A 21,257-nucleotide genomic window follows, 5' to 3' on the forward strand; every position below is an offset into this window, starting at 1 on the left:
GCTGAAATACTTGCTGAGTAGTCCTGTCAGGAAAGAGGAATGGACCACAAAAGCCATACAACTACAACGACATCTATTTGTGACCATGACCTAAATTTTTCTTCTCTGGTTTACCTTAGTGTTTCAGTAGTTAGTTTGCCTTGGAGTTTTCTCTTTTTTGATGAGTAGCATATTCTTCTTTCTTTCATTCTTAGGAGCGTATGTCTTTGCCCTTTTGCTCTTCTCATTTTCTCCACTTGTAGAGCAGTTTTGTTATTCCTGACCTTTTTTTTCCCAAAACATAGTGAGCTTCATAAAAATTAGAATTAAAAGAAAATTACATGCTACAGGAAGAATTTGTAAGATGTATTTCATATATTCTATGGGAATTTTCAGAACAGAAAGCTTTCTTTGAGCTTTGAGTTTTCACTTTTGACCATTTTTCAAAATTTCCAAAAGTTATCCTTTATCATTTGAGACTTCTTTCCCCACATCATCTCTCCTCTATTAGCTGTCTCTTGATGAAGAATTCAATTTTTTTGTCCTCATGGTTGAAATAGCAACAAAATAAGCACCTGTCTGCATCTCACATTTGGACTTTGATACCTTTCAAATTGAAAACAGAAGAGCTTTTTGAGTGATTAAGCTAAGGCAGCTCTAAAAAGTTGATACAGAGTTACACCAGTTCCTTTGTGACTCAAATTCTGTTCCTAGATACTGTAATCATAATGCTTCCCAAATACTAAAGTCAAATACTGTACAACTCTTAAAGGACCTTTTCACCAAAAATAATGAGATAATTAAAAAATAATGCTAGAAGGTGCTTTATTAATTGGGAAGTAATCCTTTGATTAGTTCTGGAATTATGCAGGAAAGAAAGGAGCATTTTTGAGAATCATTGTTATTTGTAACAGTGCTATATTGCAAGTACATTTTAAGGAGTCCTAACATTGTTTAGTACTCTAGAGGGTCAGTAGATCATTTTGCATGGAAATTGCATCTGTACTGTGGCCAGCCCTTACATGCTATCAATTACCCTCTAATAATTTTGTGCTTTCTTCCAAGATAGTTGTAGGAATCCCACTTAATTTCATGCTCCTTTTTTTTTTTCTCCTCTTCTAAGTCTCTCAGGAGGATTAATTAGGGGAATATAAAGTTACGTAGGAAAGTATTAAAAAATATTTCATTTGTCTAAAGTGAAATAAGCCTGTTTATTTGTTCCATAAAATCCCGTGGGCAATAACTTACAAACTGTGATCTGGGGAGTTGTGTTAAGTACTCCAAGGATGCCTTTACATGTGTGCCTTGGCCACCCTACAGCACCATGGCTGCTCGTCCATCAAGTGGTCTGGTGTTCTTGACCTTCCATTTGCTTGGTGTCAAGGCATTCTGCCCCATGAAGGTATATGGGTTAAAAAAAAAAAAAAAGTAGCTGCATTACAGGTTTCTGTTATTTATAGTACTTACTGGTGAAAAAAATAAGTTACCATAATTCAGAGTTTTTCAATATTAGGCCAGTCTTGTTTCCAGCTATTTGGATTTGATGTGTGCATCAAAGTTGTGTCTCACAAGGTCTTTGTTGCTGTTTCTTGCCTCAGTAAGATGTCAGTTCTTGGTGGTTTTGTAGTTGCCCCAGGAAGCCTTACACACACATGCCTTTTGTTTGTTTTAGAAAGAGAGACTCCCATGAGAGCAGGAGCCCTCGGCAGTGCTTTGCTCTCTGGGGGGCAGAGCAGAGATTCGTGACTCCAGACACAACCACCTTGTCAAGGAGCGTGTTTAAGGCTGAATACTTGAGCCAGAATGTGTTGTTATTTTGCCAAGAGGGGGTGAGGTTATTGAAGTGCCGACTACAACAAATCGGTTTTGTTACATGAGAATTTGTTCTTTGTTCCCAGCTGTCTGCAACAGCATCCAGAATCCAGTCACGAAGGAGATGCTGTTTGAGTTCATTGACAGATGTGCAGCAGCTTCCCAAGGACAGACGCGGAAACACCACCTGGACCCTGACACTGAACTCATGCCACCCCCACCACCCAAAAGGCCACGTACCATCACATAGGGCCTTGGCCTCAGTGCATCGTGTGTGTACAGTTCTGCAGAAGGTGACACGCAAGTGTGAAGGCTGGGAAAACAGAGATTTGAATTGCTGTAAATACTTGTGTGTGTTTTTTGAGTTTGGTTTTCATTTTGTTTTGTTTTTCCAAATTCCACATACAAATGGACATGGTTTTGTAACTGATGAATTCAACCTTACCTTGTGGTATTTGAAGATTAAATTTCCAAAGGTTTAGACAAGAACTGAGTACAATGAAGTCAGTGGAAAGCTGCCTTGTTTATATATGGATCTCTTTTCACCTTTAATTTATAATGTCAGTAATCTGGAACTGAGGAAATATTGGGATGCCGTACTTTTTAGAAGCTGTGTTTAAAAAAAGCAGAAGTGTTTTTTTTACTGTTGTTATTAAACTGGCTGTGGTCTGTCACCCATAGTATAACTGATCATAGTTTCCCCGCATTTCTGAGACTTGTGTTTAACAGCAAACAGCAATGTTGTTTGTGTTCTCTGTTGATTAAAAACTAAGCCACCTTAGATTACTCTAATTTCGAAATTAGCTGGGTTTTTGTTGTTGAAATATTAAAAAAGCGAATTCTTCTTGTAAATAGCATCCCTTTGAAACAAGGGAATGTGCTGGGTGTTTGCTTTTTCCCCATGTTTGAACCTAATGCCAAATGTATAGTGGGCTGATTTTAGCTTTGCCTTTTTATCTGTAGATCAGAAATGTACCAAATCCTTAGTATTAAGGTCTCTGTTAAAGAGACTGTTTCTAGTACAGGGCTTAGTTCTCCACAGTGATACCATTGTAAATACTACTAAAAAGTACACATCACTGTGATATGCAAGAGTAATAAGCAGCGCTAATAATGAATTCTTACATCCAGGCACAAAATGGCAAAAAAAATGCCAGGCAGCTCCTGTGTAAAAGAGAAGGTAGTTTCAGTGGAAGAGAGCCACATCAGACATCCTGATCTAGATAATTGCAGGGCAAAAATAAGTCATTTTGGGGTGGTGGATGAGTGTCCCAGGGAACAGGACGCTCATTTTCAAAGGTGGGGTTCACTGTACTGTGGCACTGTGCTCATCCTCTGGCTGACTTTCTTTCTTACCAAATGAAGAAGCACATGAATGCCCTAATGGGTTTTGTTGCAGCGGACTGGCAGATGTTCATAATATTAGTTTTGAGAAGCTGCTGTCTGGCTGTCTAAGGGAGGAGATGTTCTGAGCTGGGATTAATTGGAAACCAAATGCAGATTTTAAAGTTTACTGTCCATTTATCAAGCAGGGATTGAATTGGCTCTTTCTATTGTTTACTTAGTGTGTGAGTCATCCATCCATTCAGCAGTCTGATTAGTGAAGGTCATTAATTTGGTATAACTAAAATGTGTTTCTGTTTAAATGAGTTTTCATGTTGGTAAGCAAAATTTACTCCTGCATTTTTTTTCTATGTAAAAATGTTATGACTATGCTTTGTGGTGGCTTCTCTAGTTGTTTCAATCTGTTGTATAAATGCACACGGCATCATTTAGATGGCGTTCCTGATTTCTCTTTCTGGGATATTCCATATGTGTTTTAGAGAACTGAAGGAGTTATATAAGTTACTTTTATACTATGGTAAAATTTGAGGGGGAAAAATGCTTTCATCAAAGTTCTTTTTCAACTGTACATAGTTTCTGCACATTATCTATTGAAAAGATATAATATCACCTATGCAAGGTTGCAAAATGATCTCTTAAAAGGAGCCTTATTAATTTGATGTGAAAACCTATGCATCCTCTGTGCATCTTGCATTGAAACACACAGTTAATTATTTCTTTACTTGGTATGAATAATTTCCCCCAGATTATATTTGTCATTGAGATTGTCATGACATACACTTTGTCACTGATCTCCATGGTTCATGGCAATTGCAATGTGTATGATGATTACAGCCTTCTCCATGAGGTTAGGACATTTCATTTTTTTTAAGAATGTGTCCAGGTTATTTCTGTCTTTCTCCTTCCCAGCTTTTGCATCTTGTATTTCAACAAGACCTGGCTTCTGATTTATCTTTCACTTCAGAGCTGCAGCACTGCAGGGTGTCTACCATGTGCATTCCACTAAGTCCATGAATGTGTTTTGGCCCTTGTATTTTGAAAGTGTCTTTTTTTTCCACTCTCAGTTTGAAATGGATATTTTGAAAGAGTAATGATTCTGAGAAGAGCTCAGAGCTCCATGTTCACATTTGACTGTCAAACTCTCCTTGCATTGTGACCTGTAGCTTTTCAGAGAGGTCAATCACCTTTGCTTTTCTGGAAGAGAAGGCTCCTGGGGAAGGGTTGAAGGAAGGTGGTGGAAACAAATGGACTTTCATTTGGACCAGGTGGGTTTAATGTCATGAGAAAGGTGGACCTCCTTTCTCTGCTACTAGATATTCAAGAGATTGAAGCTAAAAAGCAAAGAAGAGTCTGTGCCAGGAAAATAATGATGATGATGATGAAAAACAGTACCCTAACTTGTCTATGGTATACAGCATGAATTCATCCACTGTTTTGTAATTTGTTAAATATATAATTAAAAATTTGGTTCAGTGGAGTTTCCAGAAAATGTAAGTACATTCCTCTAAAAACCGTGTATTAAGTATTTTAATAAAGTCAATGGTTTAAAATACTTTTCCTAAAGATATGTTTACTTTTGACGCCTGTGCTTTCCTGGTACCAGTGCAAAGTACAAGGATACCTTGGTGTTACTGCTGTTCAGTCCTCCAATAAAATGATCCACATTTTTCAGAGGTCAGAGGCTTTTCTCTGAGGTAGGAGACCCCCAGCCCAGTGGTGGCCACAATCCATTGTGCCCTTTTTTAGTGTAATTCGCTCTTCCTGCAAATAGAACCAGAAAGGAACCAACTGGTGCCTGAAGTACATATTTTATGACAGGCTAATGTTATGTAGTTTACCCATTCAGTGTTGAGTGCAGCTGCATGAAAAGTTACGTAAGAGGTCTGCAGGAGTCTTCCCTGATGATTTCTCATTCAGCATGACCCTACAGCTGGTAGCCCACCTACTTGGATCAGCTCCTGGACTTGTATTGTAATAAGGCACTTTTCTTTTTCAGGTTGCAGCTGTCTAGGTGGCATTTTTCAGGAACTAAAAAGCCAGTCTTGATTTTTATTTCCTTCTAATTAAGATCCTCCCTCTACTGCTGTTATGTTCTTGTTATGTGTGCAATTCTTGTGGTGCTTCTCTCAACCATTTCTGACTTTGCAGTGTTTCAGTGCAAATGCCAAACCAGATCTGGCATTTGTGCACACCAGGAGAGATATGGTAACTCCTCTATCCCCTGCTCAGTCCTCTGCTCTGTATGCATTAAGGAAGGGGACTGATGTGCCCAGGCCAGCACATCACACTGTGTAGTTTGTGTTGGCTTGGTTGGTCACTGGAGCAGTCCTTCAGGACCAGTCTTCAGAATCCCTGTTCCTCTGCATGGTAGCTCCTCATTTCTGTGCCTAAGAGGTGTGACTTTATATTTGCATAATGTGTAAGGCATCATTTTCTCTTACGACCTCAGAGTATTCTCAAAGGTGATAGCACAGCAAGGTAATTTCCTAGGATTCATCTATACTCAGCAAAGAAAGAGAGCTGAAGTCAGGTTTGTTCCTCTTGCATCTCTCCTGCAGATTTCTGTCTCTTCAATGCTTCCTCTCAATTCTTTCTCAATCAGTATGATGTGCACCATTTTATGTTACTCCCCTCTGTTATTAGGATTTTGTGAGCAAAGTGTTAACTATTTTTATTTCATAGCATGGAAACCCTTGCAGTGTCAATTAAATGTATAAAGCCATTAAAAATATCCAATTTATTTTCAAGAGATTATATTGCTTTCCTTTAGTCCTCTGTTATGGTTTAACCCCAGCCAGCAGCCAAGCCCCACACAGCTGCTGCTGAATCCAATCAGTCCTGTTAACTTGAATGGGAGTAACACTTGGATGAAATGCCTTAAATAGCCAGACCACATCTGCCCTCCTATGTTACAGCACAAGGTTTGGTCTCACCTTGCAGCCTGCCTGCTGCAGTTCCAAGGCTCACAAACCCTGCAGGGGTTAGATTTCACCTGCACCCCTTTGTTTTCAGTGTTAAATTTCAATGCTCTGCTTCCGGCATAGCTCCCCGAGCTTGTGTTCCTCTGTTACACCTACCTACCTGCTTTTCCAGGTGTCCCACATCAGGTGTGAGACTGAGACAAACCTGTGACTGACCCCCCACTCACTCTCTTTGAGGGCAGTGCTCCACTCCAAGCCTGTATGTTCATCTCTGTATAATCCAGGATGAGGATGGAGTAGTAGGGCAGTACTGTCCCTGTCAGTCACTCTTGCACAAGGGAATCAAAGCAGCATTTACCAGCTGTGACAGGATTCATTGTATGAGCAAGGAGCCTTTTTCCCCTTCCCTCCCTCATGACCCCGTCTCCCTATTTCATGTACAAACAAAGGTAAGACATACTCTTTGCACTGACATCTGGATAAATTAGTTAATATTTGCAGTGGGAGTATAGGTTAGCGCTCTTTCTGCTTCCCTGGTGAGAGTCTGCTGAGCTTCTGCAGAGATCTGTAGGGCTGAGGTTGGAGGTTGATTGAGACATTTACAATTTACAACTGAGTTTTCCCTCAGTTGGGGCTCATTTTAATCTGGTTTATTTCAATCCATAGTCAGCAATAGGGGGGGAGCACATGAGCATGAACCTTTCAGTGATGTTTGTGCATCCAGAAGTGAGAATATGGAAGGCAGTGAACTTGATGAGGGAACAGTAATACTACTTTCTTTTGGTGTTACAAAGAAACCTGGAGTAAAATTAGGTGCAAACTACTTCCATTTCTCATAGCAAGCACTGGATATAAAAAAAAAAAGATATTTTAAAAACCAAATTATAGTCAAATCAACTCCCATTATAGAAATTTATTTCATCAGAAATACTCTTCATCTCACCTTTATCCCTCCTCCACCTTCAGTATCTTTGCGTCTATTTGACTTGCAGAAAGCACACAAATTGGGTTCAGAAGCATTCATCTATGATACTTTGAGAAAATTAAGTTTTTATTAACTCTTCTACTCAGAACTTCCTCTAATGTGGGAAGATGATAACATCATATTAAATAGGTCTGTAAAATGCCAAGTAGGTAACACTGGAGAAACAGTGTTTTGCTATTATCAAAACATACTTCAAAGAGTTTCTGAACTAATTTGATCATCAATGGATGGGAAACTTTAATCCAAATGGTAAAAAAATCCATTCCAAAAGGTAGGATGATTCCACAGAGAAAGCTTGGCAGAAGAGTCCAGATTTCCACAGACTGTGCTGTAGGTGCAGGAGGGAGTGCTGAGTGTTTCCATGGCCAGAAAATCAGTGCATTGCAGTGGGAGCAACTAGAGACCAGGCAACAGCACAGAGGTCCCTGTAGAGATGCTACAAGTTTGGCCTTGTGGAGGAAAGGGAATGAAAGGCAGCCAGGGCTGATGGTATCTCATGTACCAAAGAGTAAGGGAAGAGGTAGAATAATGGTGAGATGGCACTGGGAACAGGGAACTCCAGCGGAAAGGTAAGAGCAGACATCGGTGACATTGAGAAAAGAAGATTTTACACAGGCAAAGAAGCTGGTGGGTGGGTAAGAAGAAGGCAAGAGGAGGCAACAAGGGCTGGTGTGAGGGCTGAGGACCTACCCTTGAGCCAGGAGACTCTGGTGCACTGTCTCAAGAGAGGGCCAGCAGCAGTGATGGAGGATCAAGAGCCAACGTGTGTGATGAGGTCCTAAAAAAGCAGAGTTGCAGGTAAGACATTTTTCTTCTCCTAGCAGCCATGCTATTCCTGAGCTCCAAAAGCTTGGGGGTACAATTATATCCTTGGGCATGTGCCTGCTCCCAGAGCACTGGGAGTAGCATGAATGTGAGACACACCCTAGATCACAGCACAGGGGCACAGAGACACTTTTGAGCCCATTTTAGGTAAATCAGTGCTATACAAACCCATGTGCAGAGCCAGTAGAACTGGTTGAAGATTTTACTGTTGCAGCAGCTGGGCATGCCTTTGGCCTTCCTGCTGCGTACCCTGGCTGCATGGGAAAGGCAAATTGGATTCTGAGTTGCAACATATAGAGCCAGGGCATTACATGCTCCACTTTCCTTTTACCTCAAATCCTGCTGATTGAAATATACACCTTTTACCAGTGATTGTATCAATTTAAGCTAAATGATTGAGCAGACCCCAGGACTGGAGAGGTAAAAGATAAATACCAGGCAGCTGTCTTTGCCAAACACTGTTCTGATGAGCTCCAAAGTAAGAAGCATCACAAATGGGCCAGCAACCTGGCTATGTAGTATTTCTGATCAAGTGGACCAGGAGAAAAGCAAGTCTGCTGAGAGCCCTGGCATTACAGGAATGAGAGGACACATTCAGAGTAGCACAGCAGGAGTGCAAAACCAGAAACATGTCTCTCTCCAGGGTAAACAAAAACCCTGACTTATAATGAAGTAAGATAAGAATAGAAAAACAATCTTAGTTTGAATTCCCCCTGTCAGTTTGCTTGGCAGTCAGTGCTGTTTCATTGTATATTCTAGTGCTTATAATCTCCTTTAGTTTGGCTTACAGACTATTGTATGCAAGATCTTTTTAATGAAGAATTCTGGTTTGACAGCATGGACGTTTGAGACCCATAAATAACTGCTTGGAAAGCACTAAGGAGCAAAACAAGTCTCTTTCCTCCATCAGGCAGTGAAAAGCATCTCTGAAAGGTTTTCTGGTCTTTAAACCATGGGTTCCCAGAATAATTTACTTTCTCCTGCCATGGCAGTTTGTTCTCTTAACAGAAAAGATGAGTATGTTACTCTTTGGCTGAGAAATCAATCGTATGAAATCAATGATAATTCTGCTGCCAGGTAATACTTATCCGTGTGAGTCAGTGACCTGCTGGTATTCTGCAAAAATCATCTACAGCAGGCAAATGCTGCAGTTTGGAGCAGTCAGTTTGGCTTTTAGCTTTTCCCCATTTGCTGCTTTCATCAAAGCTGTGTGTTTTATCCCTGAAACTAAGAGGAGCCTGTGCCAGCCAGTGTAACCAGCAGCTGGCCTTTCACTTCCTCTTACAAACGTCAAGCAGAAAAACACAACCTCCTTTGGTTCTGGTGTCACAGCCAAGTCATTTCTCAAAAATGCACGTAGCTAAATGAGGATGGTGATTTCCTGTTGCTGAGACTGGTGCACCCATTAGAAGGGGTGATGGACTCTCCCTCCATGTGGGACAAGCTGCCTGGTGCTGTCCCCAGCCACAGTGAGAGCACTGTGACCGGGTTAGGGAAAAGGCTGGTTTTGCACCCTCCTTTCCAGCTCAATCTCCTTCAGCATCAGTAGCAGTAAAAGTACAAATTGGCTTTTTCCATCGTGGCCTTGGAAGAGTGTTGCTCCATGGAGGTGAGCAGAGACATTTGGATACTGACAGGCTCATGTGTGTTTCCACGCTGCACAGCTTGGACAGCATGGCTTGGTAATGCTCTTCAGCCCCCCAGACTGGGACTCAAGGCTTTACAGGAGAAAGGCACAGATGTCTGAACGAGGTGCTTTGGTCTGATGGGTTGGTAAAATATCCCCCTCTTTTTCCCTCCAGGGCACCACTTCATCAGCAGGGAAGGGAAGTTTGTCCCAGGGCAGCAGGGGAAGCTGATTAGCTCCAGTGAGAGGTGAAGTGCATGGCTGGGTCATCCTGTCTAGTGGAAATGGGCAACAGCCCATCAGTGGCAAATATGCAGGAACACAGGTCTGAAGCAAAAGGAGGTCACTTTTATCTACAGCTTTGTAGTTACTAACTCCTGCAACTCTTCTATGTCTTCAATTTACAGGAGCCACAAAGCCCTTGACATGGAGTGCCTGTGCAAGTACTAAGGCCTTGGGGATTTGTGTATAATAACTGTTGTCCTTTTGAAGTCTGTCTGTGCCACTGAGGCTTCTTAATGCTTGGCAGAAGATTACAGATATACTCATTAAGACCTGGTCATGCTGGCTCAGAGCTGCGAAGGAACAGGGAGTGATCATGAAGCTTGCAGAAATGGAATGAGAACAGCAGCCTGTGACACTGGGACTCCTCACCATATTGATGGAGAAAAGAGCTGAGTCTGTGTGCCTGTGTCTCTGCAGAGGACTGTGCAGCAGATACCAAAAGCCTGCAACATCTGCTAATGATAGCTTCAAGGAGGAAAAAGATCAGCTCTCACTAAATAAGAAATGCAAAATTTACTGCATTATGTGGCAGCTCCTGTTCAATGCACAGGCAAAATATTTTCTGAGTTTGCGGAGATTTGACAAAAATACCTATTCCACGAAGCCAGTTGTGAGCACAGAATGTTTCTGCTTTCACACACAGCTTTAGGAGGGAAAATAGAACAATTCCTGTACAGGCAGCTGGGTTATGAAAACTGACAGAGCATTGCCTGTGTGAAGAGAGTTTAAATGACGCACAGGGGACTGGTTAGTGTGTAATATGCAAATGCAAATCTATCCGTGAGGCATTACAACTACAAAATGTCTCACAATTATGCTCTTTTCTCGAAAAGTAATTTATTCTATGGATTCCTCCTCCCTCACAGCAGCAGGGCTTCATTTCCCGAGTGAACTGATGCTAGTCCTTTATCCCCTCTACACTGTGCTAGAGCAAATGGACTCACAGCTGAAGGGGCTCTCACCTCTTGTCATGTATCTTAGAATCATAAAACTATTAAGGTTGGAAAGGACCTCTAAGATCATTGAGTCTAGGTTCGTTGTGCTACAAAAAGCACGTGAGGATTCTTTGCCTACCAGATGCTGGCAGGTGGTCTGTGGGGTAAGTGGTGACTGGCAATGGCAATGCAATGCCAACATTATCCACAAACACCATGTGCTCTTCAGTACAGCAGTCAGCAGGTAGAATTCAGAAAACCTTTTCTGCACTTTTCATAAACTGTATTTTTTCAATTTTGTTATATGAACCTTGAAAATGGCTTGTGATACTCTGTGCAAATTACTTCAGCCCAGAGATGGGAAGTGCTAAGACTCTCGTTTTCAAGTTCTGAACAGATTCCAAGTGACAATGGAACTCAATTCACATCCAAAGAGTGCCTGTTGTTTGTTAAAAGAGGAGGTATCAGACGTGTCACATCACCTCTGTCGTGCCCAGCTGCAGGTACTTTAGTGGCAAGAGTCATCCTGACATTCAGGCAAGCGATCACTGCCACGACTCTGGCTAAAGGTGACCTACAACACGAGATTACAGGTATTGTGCTAGGCCATGGGATGCCAGCCAAGCCATTTTGAATCAGAAACCTGCAATTTTGTTTAGCAGATATAATGGAAGGTTTGGTTCAGACTTATTCGGAACAAACTCCCTGAAACACAGATGATCATGTTGACATAAAGTTACAGCATGGCAAATGTTTGGGTAGGCAACAAGCAAGGTAACTTTCAGGTAGATGTGGTCCTTGTGAAACCACAGAGGAGAGAGGGATATTGGTTTTTCTTTTATGGAGCAGGAGGTCAGCATCAGCCATGGCAAATGGCACACCAAACCTAAACTCACAGATGCAGACCCCAGCTTGTGCCACCACTGTTGTGGTGACAAGTCACACAAGTCCAAGGGCTCACAAGGTCAGGCAGAAATGTATGTGTCCACTTACCCAGGGATACCCATGCCTAAGGCCCAGCCTTGTGCACTTTTCAATGGCAATGTGGAATTTTCTTTCAGTCCTTGTGCACTTTTCGATGGCAATGTGGAATTTTCTTTCCACGTTTCCAACTTACAGAGACACACATTTGTTGTGCTGGTGTCGAGTAAAGCACAGAAAGATGGGACCAGCTGAAATGTAGCCAGATAATGGCTTTTGATATCTGTTTTCAGGAGAAATATTAACAAATTACATGGGACAAGCAGCCGTCTGAAATGGCACTCAGTGAGCTTTCACATTCACATTTTGTAGTGAAGTGAAGGCATTTCTGCTGCAGTGTGAGATAAAAGCAACCCACTACAGTCTCGTTTGTGCTACCAGCCATGCTGGTGTCTCAGCTATCTGTTCACACACACGTGATGATATTCCCACTAATGCTGTGTAAAGACTCCAAGATATTTTCACAGTCACAAAATAGCTGAGATTGGAAGAGACCTCTAGAGATTGTCTAGTCCAACCCCTTCTGTGGGTTGCATTTGTCATTTTTAATTGCATATTAAAAATGAAAAAATGTCAGAAGTGGAACATTAAAGAGTTCTGTTTCTCATTAAAACAGGACAGCTAATGTACATACACTATGTTCAGTGACAGCCATTAACTAGTCAACAAATCATCATCCAGAACACCACAATTACATTCTAATATGAGTGAATGGCTGTTGTGCAGTGTCTCATGTGCCCATGCAGCACATGCAGATTAAATCTGAAACATGGCATCTATGTAAGCCCATTGTGAATGTCCATTGCACCTCAAAGTTCTACAACGAAATGATGCTTTAGAGATTTTTAATTGGTGTCACAAATACATTCATTGGCAATAATGCTTAAAGCAATAGTCTGTGTTTCTGAAGTATCTCCCCTCCTGGGGTCACAAAGGTAGTCACAGCCACTGACATTGGATTATGCTCTTGGAAGGTAGTTCTTGTCCTGTTTTGTGAATAGGGATAAAAAGTCAGAGGAGCTGCTACTTGGAATGCCACTTCCATGGCAAAGCCTACAGCTTCTCTCTGTTGAGCCATGGTCCTGTGACAGAGTACAAAATTACCCTCCATGACAACCCAAAATCTTCTCCTGCATTTTCCCAAGGACGCAAGGACTGAAGTACCCACAAATGCATAAAGCCTGGAGCAATTAGAAGATGATTTGGCTAAAAATATCTCCAATCTCAGCCTTATATTTAAAACACTGTAATTTCCCAAATAGGAGCCCAGTCTCATTCCTTCATATCTGTGATGCCTAAATCATCACCACATCTGACTTTCCCTGAATGGGAACTCAAAGCTTCTGGTAGCTCACAAAGTCTTCCCGTTCCTGTTTGGCTCAGTATTGAGGAAAAATCAATTGCTCCAGGTGTAGCAAACAATCTAAAATCAAAATACAGTGATGTGAAGGCAAGACCTTCTGTTGCCATGTTTTGGACCAGGGCCTCCATGGCTTCAAGGAGGAAAGGCTGTCACAAACAAGGTGACCGTGATGGGTCCTGTTGAAAGGAAGATCAGTCAACAAGGTTCAAGGTGTAATATCCAGACAGGATCAGAGTGACCTCATGGACATTCAGTTGAGGTGGTCTAGCTTTTTTGGATCTTTCTCTATTCCCCTGGATACAGAGGAATTCAGTTTCATGACATCCATGTGACTGGATATGGGGGTAGCATTTTCTATTGCTGTAACTTCCTCAACACACAGGGCTCTGTTCCAAAATGCTGGTGGGTAGATAGAATGATGTGTAAGCTGAGATTCAGGGAATAAGTATGCTTGTTATAGCTAGAAGGACTGCATACTAACTTGTCAGAATAAATGTTTGCCAAGACCATTGTTAATTCCCTTAACTTTCTGAAAATGAAAGAGAATATCAGCCTGAGCAAAATGTGATTGAAGTTAACTGCTTTGATGTTTCTTAGAGAAATCTTTGGGTAATTTCTCAACCACATCTGGGCATACTGCAGAATTAAATATTTGTTGCAACTTCACTGAGTCACAAATTTCTGTGATCCCTGGGTTATAGATTTCAGTGGCATGGGTTTGTCACTCATTAAAAACAGGGCATAATTAAGCTCCCCTTTGACTTATTCCATGGGTCTGGCTCTGCCTCAGTTTTCAAGTGAATCCTATTTATATGCTGTTCTCTGATGTACTTGGGCAGCTGATCACTCAAATAGCATTTCTATATCTTTCCAAGAAATAAAGAATAGAAAAAAAGAGATTCCTGCTGTCAAGAGAGTTTCTTTGAGTTGGTAACTTTGGTTATTGCAGAAGGTTTTTTGCTTGGCACTTTGTGCTGTAAACAGAACTGGTAATAAATTACTCCTGTGAAGTGATCAAATTTTGTTATAAGAAGAAGATGTCAGAGAGTTATAGGAGTAACTCCTTAAACTGACTGGAGATCTGAATGCAACGTTTCCTCCCCCTATTCTCCCACACAAGTGTTGCATGTGAGAAGAGGCTGTTTTGAAGTCCCTGAACCCTCTTGTGAAGCCTTTGATTTGCTGAGTTTCTCACTGTTCTTCTTTTTGATTTGATAAGCATGTAAGAGGTTAAACTAGGACATTTGGTTGCCTCTGCGTAGCAGTCTGCATTTCAAAGGTAGATGGAAATAGACATTAGAAGGTTTTACTGTACCCAAGATGTATCTTAATCAGTTCCATAGATGATTTTTCTCGCAAAGTCATCACTGAGAAGAGGAGATTTTATTGTTCTAGACATGAGTGTTCATTAGGGCTGAGGGGGAAATGGAAGACCCATGGTTCCCTGTCTTAGTTGCTCTGCCAGCCTCTGGTAAGACATCTAACACCTCCTCTGCTGTAAGGGAGCTGTCACAGGACAGGGAGGATTTGAATAGTGACTTGCTGAGAAGCCAGCCATTGTGCCTTAGAGAGTGAGTTGGATAGATTTTTCACAAATCAGCATCTTTATAAAGAGTTGGATATTATTTTTTCTCCCTAGTCTGTGTAATATCCTACTCTGTAGCTTCCTGTGATTAAGAGGAGGTTTGGATGGCATCAAAATCCTTTCCTGACTCCATGTGGTCTCTATTTAAATGATTCAGTTAGTCTCTTTGGTTTCAATTGACTTCACTTTTCCAGAAAGTACAAGTCATCTCCCTTCAGCTCCCCTCTGTAGGACTTCAGCCATCCAGAACCTACAGAAAACTCATCTGGATCACTGTTTGTGTGGCCAAAAAGTTTTTACAACTTTTTCACATAGGCTGAGGATAGTGCAGCATTGTTAAAATCATCTTTCCTTGCTGTCTTCAAAAAGGATTCACTTTCTTTAAATTACATTGTTGGCAATGGGACAGTGGAACTTTGAAAAAGTCATTAACACAGCCTGCCCTTCCTGAACATGTATCCCCTTGCAAGCCATCTGCCCAGCCTGGAAAAGCTTTGTTCTTCTCATAGGTCATCTGAGGATTTGAGAGGAAAGAACATGATCAAAATCATGCAGGCACAGCACTTTATGCCAGGCCAACAACCAGCCCAGATCTGCCATCAAAGATGCAGGAGCAGGAGTCAAACTCAGAGCTAATGTGGGATGGAAATAAAGTCTGCTGCACGAGCAAACTTTGTCAGGAGGATCAATTGTCTGGTCAGTTCACAGGGAAGCTCCAGTTGCTCAGAGAAAAAGAGCCAGACCATCTAACAGGCAAATACAATAGACATCATAAGAAGCAGAGAAAATTGGTTTTGATTTTACAAGATATGAAAGTTTGATTTGAGACTGGGATTAAAAACAATTGTTGCAGTTGGGCTTCTGCCAGTAAAGGATTGTTTCTCCACACATCTTCAGTGATGGAGCTCAGAGAGGTGCTGTTGAGTGTGCAGGAAGCTGAGAGCACAGGTAGTGGTGCTGTTCTTGAATACTCAGGGCTCAGCCCTCAATGGGGCTCATTTATCCTCTTGCACAGAATGTCGGGATTCCTCATTAGCTGGGACATTGCTGCTTGACCTTGTCCTGAAACATTCTCATTCTATGAATACCAGACTGGAATACAGACCTTTTTTCTACTCCTCTGTTTTGAGAGTTATGCAAAGTATCCCAGCACTTTTATTGTCTGCTTTTTGATGAGTGAAGAACTTCTTCCCACCTTGACTGATATTTGAACTTAGCTTGTACTGCTGGTTAGTAATTCCAGACATTGCAGAAGGAAATACTTAGCCATAGACATATGTCACAGTCTGAAATTAAAGCTCAATTTAGTTTAATTGTCCTTGATTTTATCAAGCATTCAAAATGATTGACTGATTCCACATGCAGAAAATAAATACATAGAAAGCAGCTCAGAAATGTCTTTCTCTTTATGGCAGTGATTTTATACAGCTTTCTGGTCTTCCAAATGATCTTTTGTTTGTTCTGAACCTGATTAAATCTCTTTAATAAGGCTACTTTGGTGGTGTGAGAGGCCAACATAATTTGTGCAAAGGCATTGAATAGTTTCTTAGCGCTGGATGAACACAGCTTGGGGTGATGATAGTTTTTGTATTAGTTTGCTAATATTTCAATGTTCCCAGAAGAGGCAGGCGATTTGGAGACCTGTGCAGCTCAGACAGGATTAATGGATCCAGCTCAGCAATTAGTCTTGGCCTCTGAGTGAAAGTGACATCCTCCCACTTTCTCTAAAATCATGTGGCCACTTCAGGCTGTTCTGGGAAGATTTTCCAGAGACAACCTGAATTTTGCAGTATTATTCTGTTCACAGAAGTTCTGCTGCTGCTGTTATTGCTGCAGAACCCAAGAGTGAGGGGGATGAGAAAGCAAGAAGCTGGAGGAGGTAGTTGCAAGAACTGTTACTGTTTTTTTATTATTTTATTCATTTCTGATGTTGTGTCCAGGAGCCCCCACTGTAGCCCAGGACCCATTGATAGGAGTCATGCTGTGAAGAGCTTTCAGTCTGCCCTGAGAAGGGAAGGAGGGCAGGTAAAAAGCAGTGGTGCCATTGGAATGACATTACCTTCCACCACACTATGTCAAGAGAAATGAGCCAATACACCCTGATTTGCAGCAATGGAGGGAGAGATGGCAGGTCCTGCTTCATGTACCAAGGCAAGTACTGAGCAGGCAGCAGGGAGTGCTGGGAGTCTATATTGTTTGGATGGATGTGGCTCCTTGATGAGGTCTTCAGCTTCTTGGGTGCTCTGAAGTTGTCTGTAATACCAGTGGGAGGTATGTGTCCTACAGGATCCTAATTTACACACTCTAAATACTCTCTGGACCAGATATCATCTTTTGGTTGCATCAGTGCCTAAGGTTCAGCTGAATATGGGTCCAAGGCTACTAGAAGCCTTTCAGCTTGCCAGGAGATCTTTTATCCTCCTTGTGTCCTAGCCCAGTCTCATGGTCATTTGTGTGGTGTCTGGATGTCCTGGCTGGGCTTGTGGAGCCCACGCAGACAGGATGTGCATGCAGAGTGTGCTGTGCTTTCCAGAACTACCTGGCTCACTGTAACTTTTCAGAGCCAAGTCTGTTGCACAGCCCTTGCTCCAGCAGGATCTGAGGATCCTGTGAAAAAATGGAGGGAAGAAGCAGGCTCCTGGTAGCTAAGGACTCTGTGCAGCCCCGTTCTGGATGCTGTCCTTCCCCCACGCTCCCCAGACCTGAGGAGGGAGCAGTGCACTAAGAATCTGTGGTGGCAGCAGCCTGCCATCTGGGAGCCCTCCTTCTGCAGGGCCTCCTGGTCAGTTGGCCATATCTGGGCCATTACGTAATGGCAGCAGTGTCCAAGGGGACAGATGGCAGCTCTGCCAGCTGGACATCCCATCTGACCTGCACACTGCTCCTCTGGGGCTTAGCAAAAGGGCCAGGGGACGCCGCGCTGCTCCCGACCGGCAGTCAGTGGCAGAGGCTTTTACTCAGGGTCAACTGATCTCCATTACAGGGCACCTAAAGCATTTTATTAGCTATCTCTGGATAAGCTTCCTCTCCCAAATAGTTCCAGACAGAATGCTTTTTCGCTTACTAAAGATCTGAGGATCATGTCCTCCATTGTTGGAAACTGTCCTACTTCCTTTGAATCCCGAGGAGCTGTAACAGACTATACCAGAAGAGGATGTGTTTCCTTATTTTCTTCTTAATGGTAGGAAGGAGGTGAAGTTTTCTTGCTAGGAATTGATACTTTTTTTTTTTTATTCTTTTGTGTAAAGAGGAGGAAATAATGTAATACAAAAATTTTTAAAAGTTTGTAGTACATGAATTACCTCTTTTACCTCCTTGTTTTTTATAGCTTTGACATAAGACATATGATTCAATTTGGATTAAAACAGAAATAAGCTCGTTTTGCTCCTACACATTTTTTTAAAAGCCTGCACATTCTGCGTTTGATATTTTCTTACCAGATGATTTCTGAAGGGAATATGGCTGCCTCTGGCATCTAAAAATTGTGGTTGCTGTTTTCAAAAGCTTTAGAACTAATCCAATCCATTTTATGTGTGCTTATGTGTGTGTGCATGCATGGAAGTTTGTATATGAAAAGCTAACTGGAATGTGAATATACCAGTATATCTGTGTAAGCCCCCTTTTTATTTTTGCATTTTGTCCAGTATTTTGAGTCTCTTTTGTTTGAAACTTATGGAAAACATTACAAAAAGGAAGTTTGTTGAGATTTCTTGCAGTCAGAGCATCAGTGAGTATAAGAGGCAATGATCAAAATCTTTTCCATACAGATGCATTTATTTAGATTTTTTCATAGACCAGAAATACCCCCTGGTACATTTTGTGGTATGTCATGCTTTGCATATCTCTAATTTCATTTAGGGGGAAAAAAAAAAAAAAAGCAGCCAAACTGATTCCCCAACTCAAGCAAGGAGTAGCCATGAGAATTCAGTGACAGCCTGGCCTAGACAAATTCACCTTGCAGCTCATCCTTCTGCAAGGTGAATTTGCATCCTTCCCATCCTCACTCTCCCCTCTGCCTCTCCAGTTACGCCACATCCCAGATGAAGGGACAATCAGCCCTGTGTCTTGGACCATGAACTTGTGAGCAAACAATCCAGCAGCTCTGTGAGATTCAAAGCCAGCCACACTGGGCAGCACAATGATGTTTTGAGGCACAGTGTGCTGTCCATGTACCTCTGCAGTGCTTTCCAGCCATGGGCAGAGGCCCAGGAGGGTAGGGAGAGTCCCCTGGGGGTGCCTGGCCCTGCAGTGGCTCCAGGACTCTGCATCATGGAGACACACGGGCAGCACCTTGGCACCTGGCTGTGCTCTCATATTCCTGAGGCAGCAACATCCCACTTGCTGGTCGTGTTTGTGCAGTTTTGACAGGCTGCTTGCATTACCCCAACAGCTTGAAAAACTATTATTTTCCACTGATGGCACCACAAGACCTCCTGGCAAAGCAAATGCTGCTTCAGCAGCAGATTCAGTTTCCCCCAGGGCATAGAAACCTGTGTGACATGGCACAGCACAGCTGTAAATCAGATGCCAGCCTCCTTCAGACAAGCCACAAGGCATGGGTGCCAAATGGGCTCGACTATAGCACGAGTCTGCAGTGGAATCACCACAGTTGTGAATGCTGAAGTTGCCCATGAGCAGCCATGGAGATTTTCTCCAAAGTCACATAAGTGCAACCGAGCATTTCCCTGAAAATAAGTCAGCTTTGCTCACGGTAGAGCAGAGTGATATGCAGACACAATCAGCAAACATCCATGTTTCCCTTGGCATGGCTGTCCTGATCTCCCAGGGGATCGAAGGCACCCAGTCTGCCTGAGGGCGTCTCAAGTTGAAATCCAGTCCTTGCAGCCAGACTGAAAACTGCCCAGGGAAGCAGGAGGGATGCATGGATTCCCTGTGCCTGTGATGGCCTTGGTCACTGTGAGGTGACCTTCTGGAGGCTTCCTCCCACACCTACCATATCCTGAGCATTCAGGGAGAGCTGGGCTTTCACTGAAGGTTGCGAAGGCTTCTTCAGGCAAGGGAACAGAAATTTTAGTTGACTTCTCTACCCTCACTATCCCCAGCTACCATTTGGAGGAACACTCCCCCTATGGCCAGAGCCTTTTCTGATATGGCAGCTTGCTCTGCCAGGGAATGGGGGAATCAAGCTGGTGGCAGCTATGGGGCACAGCAGAGCCCAAAACATTTGTGGCCGAGGTGGCTTTCATCATGTTCAAATGGCTTGGAAAATGTGCCATTCGGGAGAAATTACTTCCCCGTTGCCTCTCCCCACAGCTCCCCTTGGTTTGATGCACTCTTTCGCACCATTGCAACACGCTTAACCCAAGACCTCAGGCTGCCATGCAGAAACATCTTCCCCAGGCTGCTGCTGCTGCTGTGGGCACAGACCTGTGTGTGCTAATGCAATGCAGAAGAGCCATGAAGCTCTCATCTGTCAGCCCTAGGTACAAATTTAAATTAAACCTAATTTAGCTCGGTGCTCCCTTTTGATTTATTGGCAGACGTTTCTCACTGTTTGAGCCTTGTTATATTTCTAGCAAACACTTCACTGACCAGCTGTTCCTATTAAGTCAAAAGAGTGCTGCAGAGTGGAGTCATTGCTGCCTCACTTTTGGTGGCTCTTGTACACAGTCCCCAAAGAACTCTCTTGGGGAGGAAATTATACCCATTGCTCCGTGAGAAGCCTGGCTAATGCCAGTGAAACATTCTAGCTTTTGTGCCTCTGTCTCTCCCAGTTCTCACATTTTGTGTGCTATGAATCAACAAAACACCTCATAAACTTCCTGTCAACTGATGGGGCAGGATCATTTCCCACTTCAGGCCTTTCTTCTCACCATTCCATCCTGCTTGCTATGAACCAGTCATTCATTTTCAGGTGGCTGCAGAGGCAACTTCTCAGGTCTGCAGAGCAGCTAGTCATTTAGAAGTCAGACTTTGTTTCCGTACTTACAGATCTCAGTGAAGAAACCTCAAAGTATTAGTGTTTTACATGAAAAAGAGGATAGCTTTTAGCATCCAAGCACATCTCATACATGTAGTAAAGATGCCAGAGCTTTGAATTCTCCTTATTTATCACAGTAACGCTATTTTACATTTAGATTGTGTCTCCCTACTGAAGGATACCAGGGTAGCTCATAAACAACATACACACTTTAATAATACATCATGGAAACACAGCATCCTCAGGGGTGGACAGAAAAACCCAATGAGAACTCAGTGCATAGCATGGAAATAAACTTGTCTCAAAGCAGAAAGAGAAGTCACGATGCTTATGAAACACTGTTAGAACTATACTGCTGTGGAGGGGAAAAAGACTAAGAAACACTGTTTCTTAAAGTTTTCATCAAAAAACCAATACATGGAATTCAATTTATCGAGCTCTCAGGATCACAAGTTGGGTCAGCCTTGCCAGGAATTGATGCAGTTTGTAAGCAATCCAAACTCGAGGTGTCAGAGCACTGTTATATTTCTCTGATCTCTTGCCTTGCTCTGTTGTTTATTCATATGGCACTGTATAGCTGTGCTTGGGGCAGGAAAGACACAACTTCTACCCCCAGAAGTAGCAATGTGACCTAAAACTGAGAAGACTTAGGAAACTGAGGACCCCCTTTTGCA

The 21,257-nt window shown here is 42.5% G+C and overlaps 1 protein-coding gene across 1 annotated transcript in view; it reads left to right on the plus strand.

Moving 5' to 3' along the window:
• RNGTT (RNA guanylyltransferase and 5'-phosphatase) overlaps positions 1 to 4,687 on the plus strand; it is a 168,778-nt gene extending 164,091 nt beyond the window's left edge. Inside the window, exon 16 of the mRNA XM_085056366.1 lies at positions 1,878 to 4,687. Within this exon, the coding sequence (XP_084912492.1) occupies positions 1,878 to 2,041 (164 nt within the window). The 3' untranslated portion in view covers positions 2,042 to 4,687. The remainder of the gene's footprint in view (positions 1 to 1,877) is intronic.
• Positions 4,688 to 21,257: the final 16,570 nt, after the last annotated feature.

This window comes from Lichenostomus cassidix, chromosome 3, assembly GCF_008360975.1.
Source record: "Lichenostomus cassidix isolate B80296 chromosome 3, HeHo_3.0, whole genome shotgun sequence".
NCBI lineage: Eukaryota > Metazoa > Chordata > Aves > Passeriformes > Meliphagidae > Lichenostomus > Lichenostomus cassidix.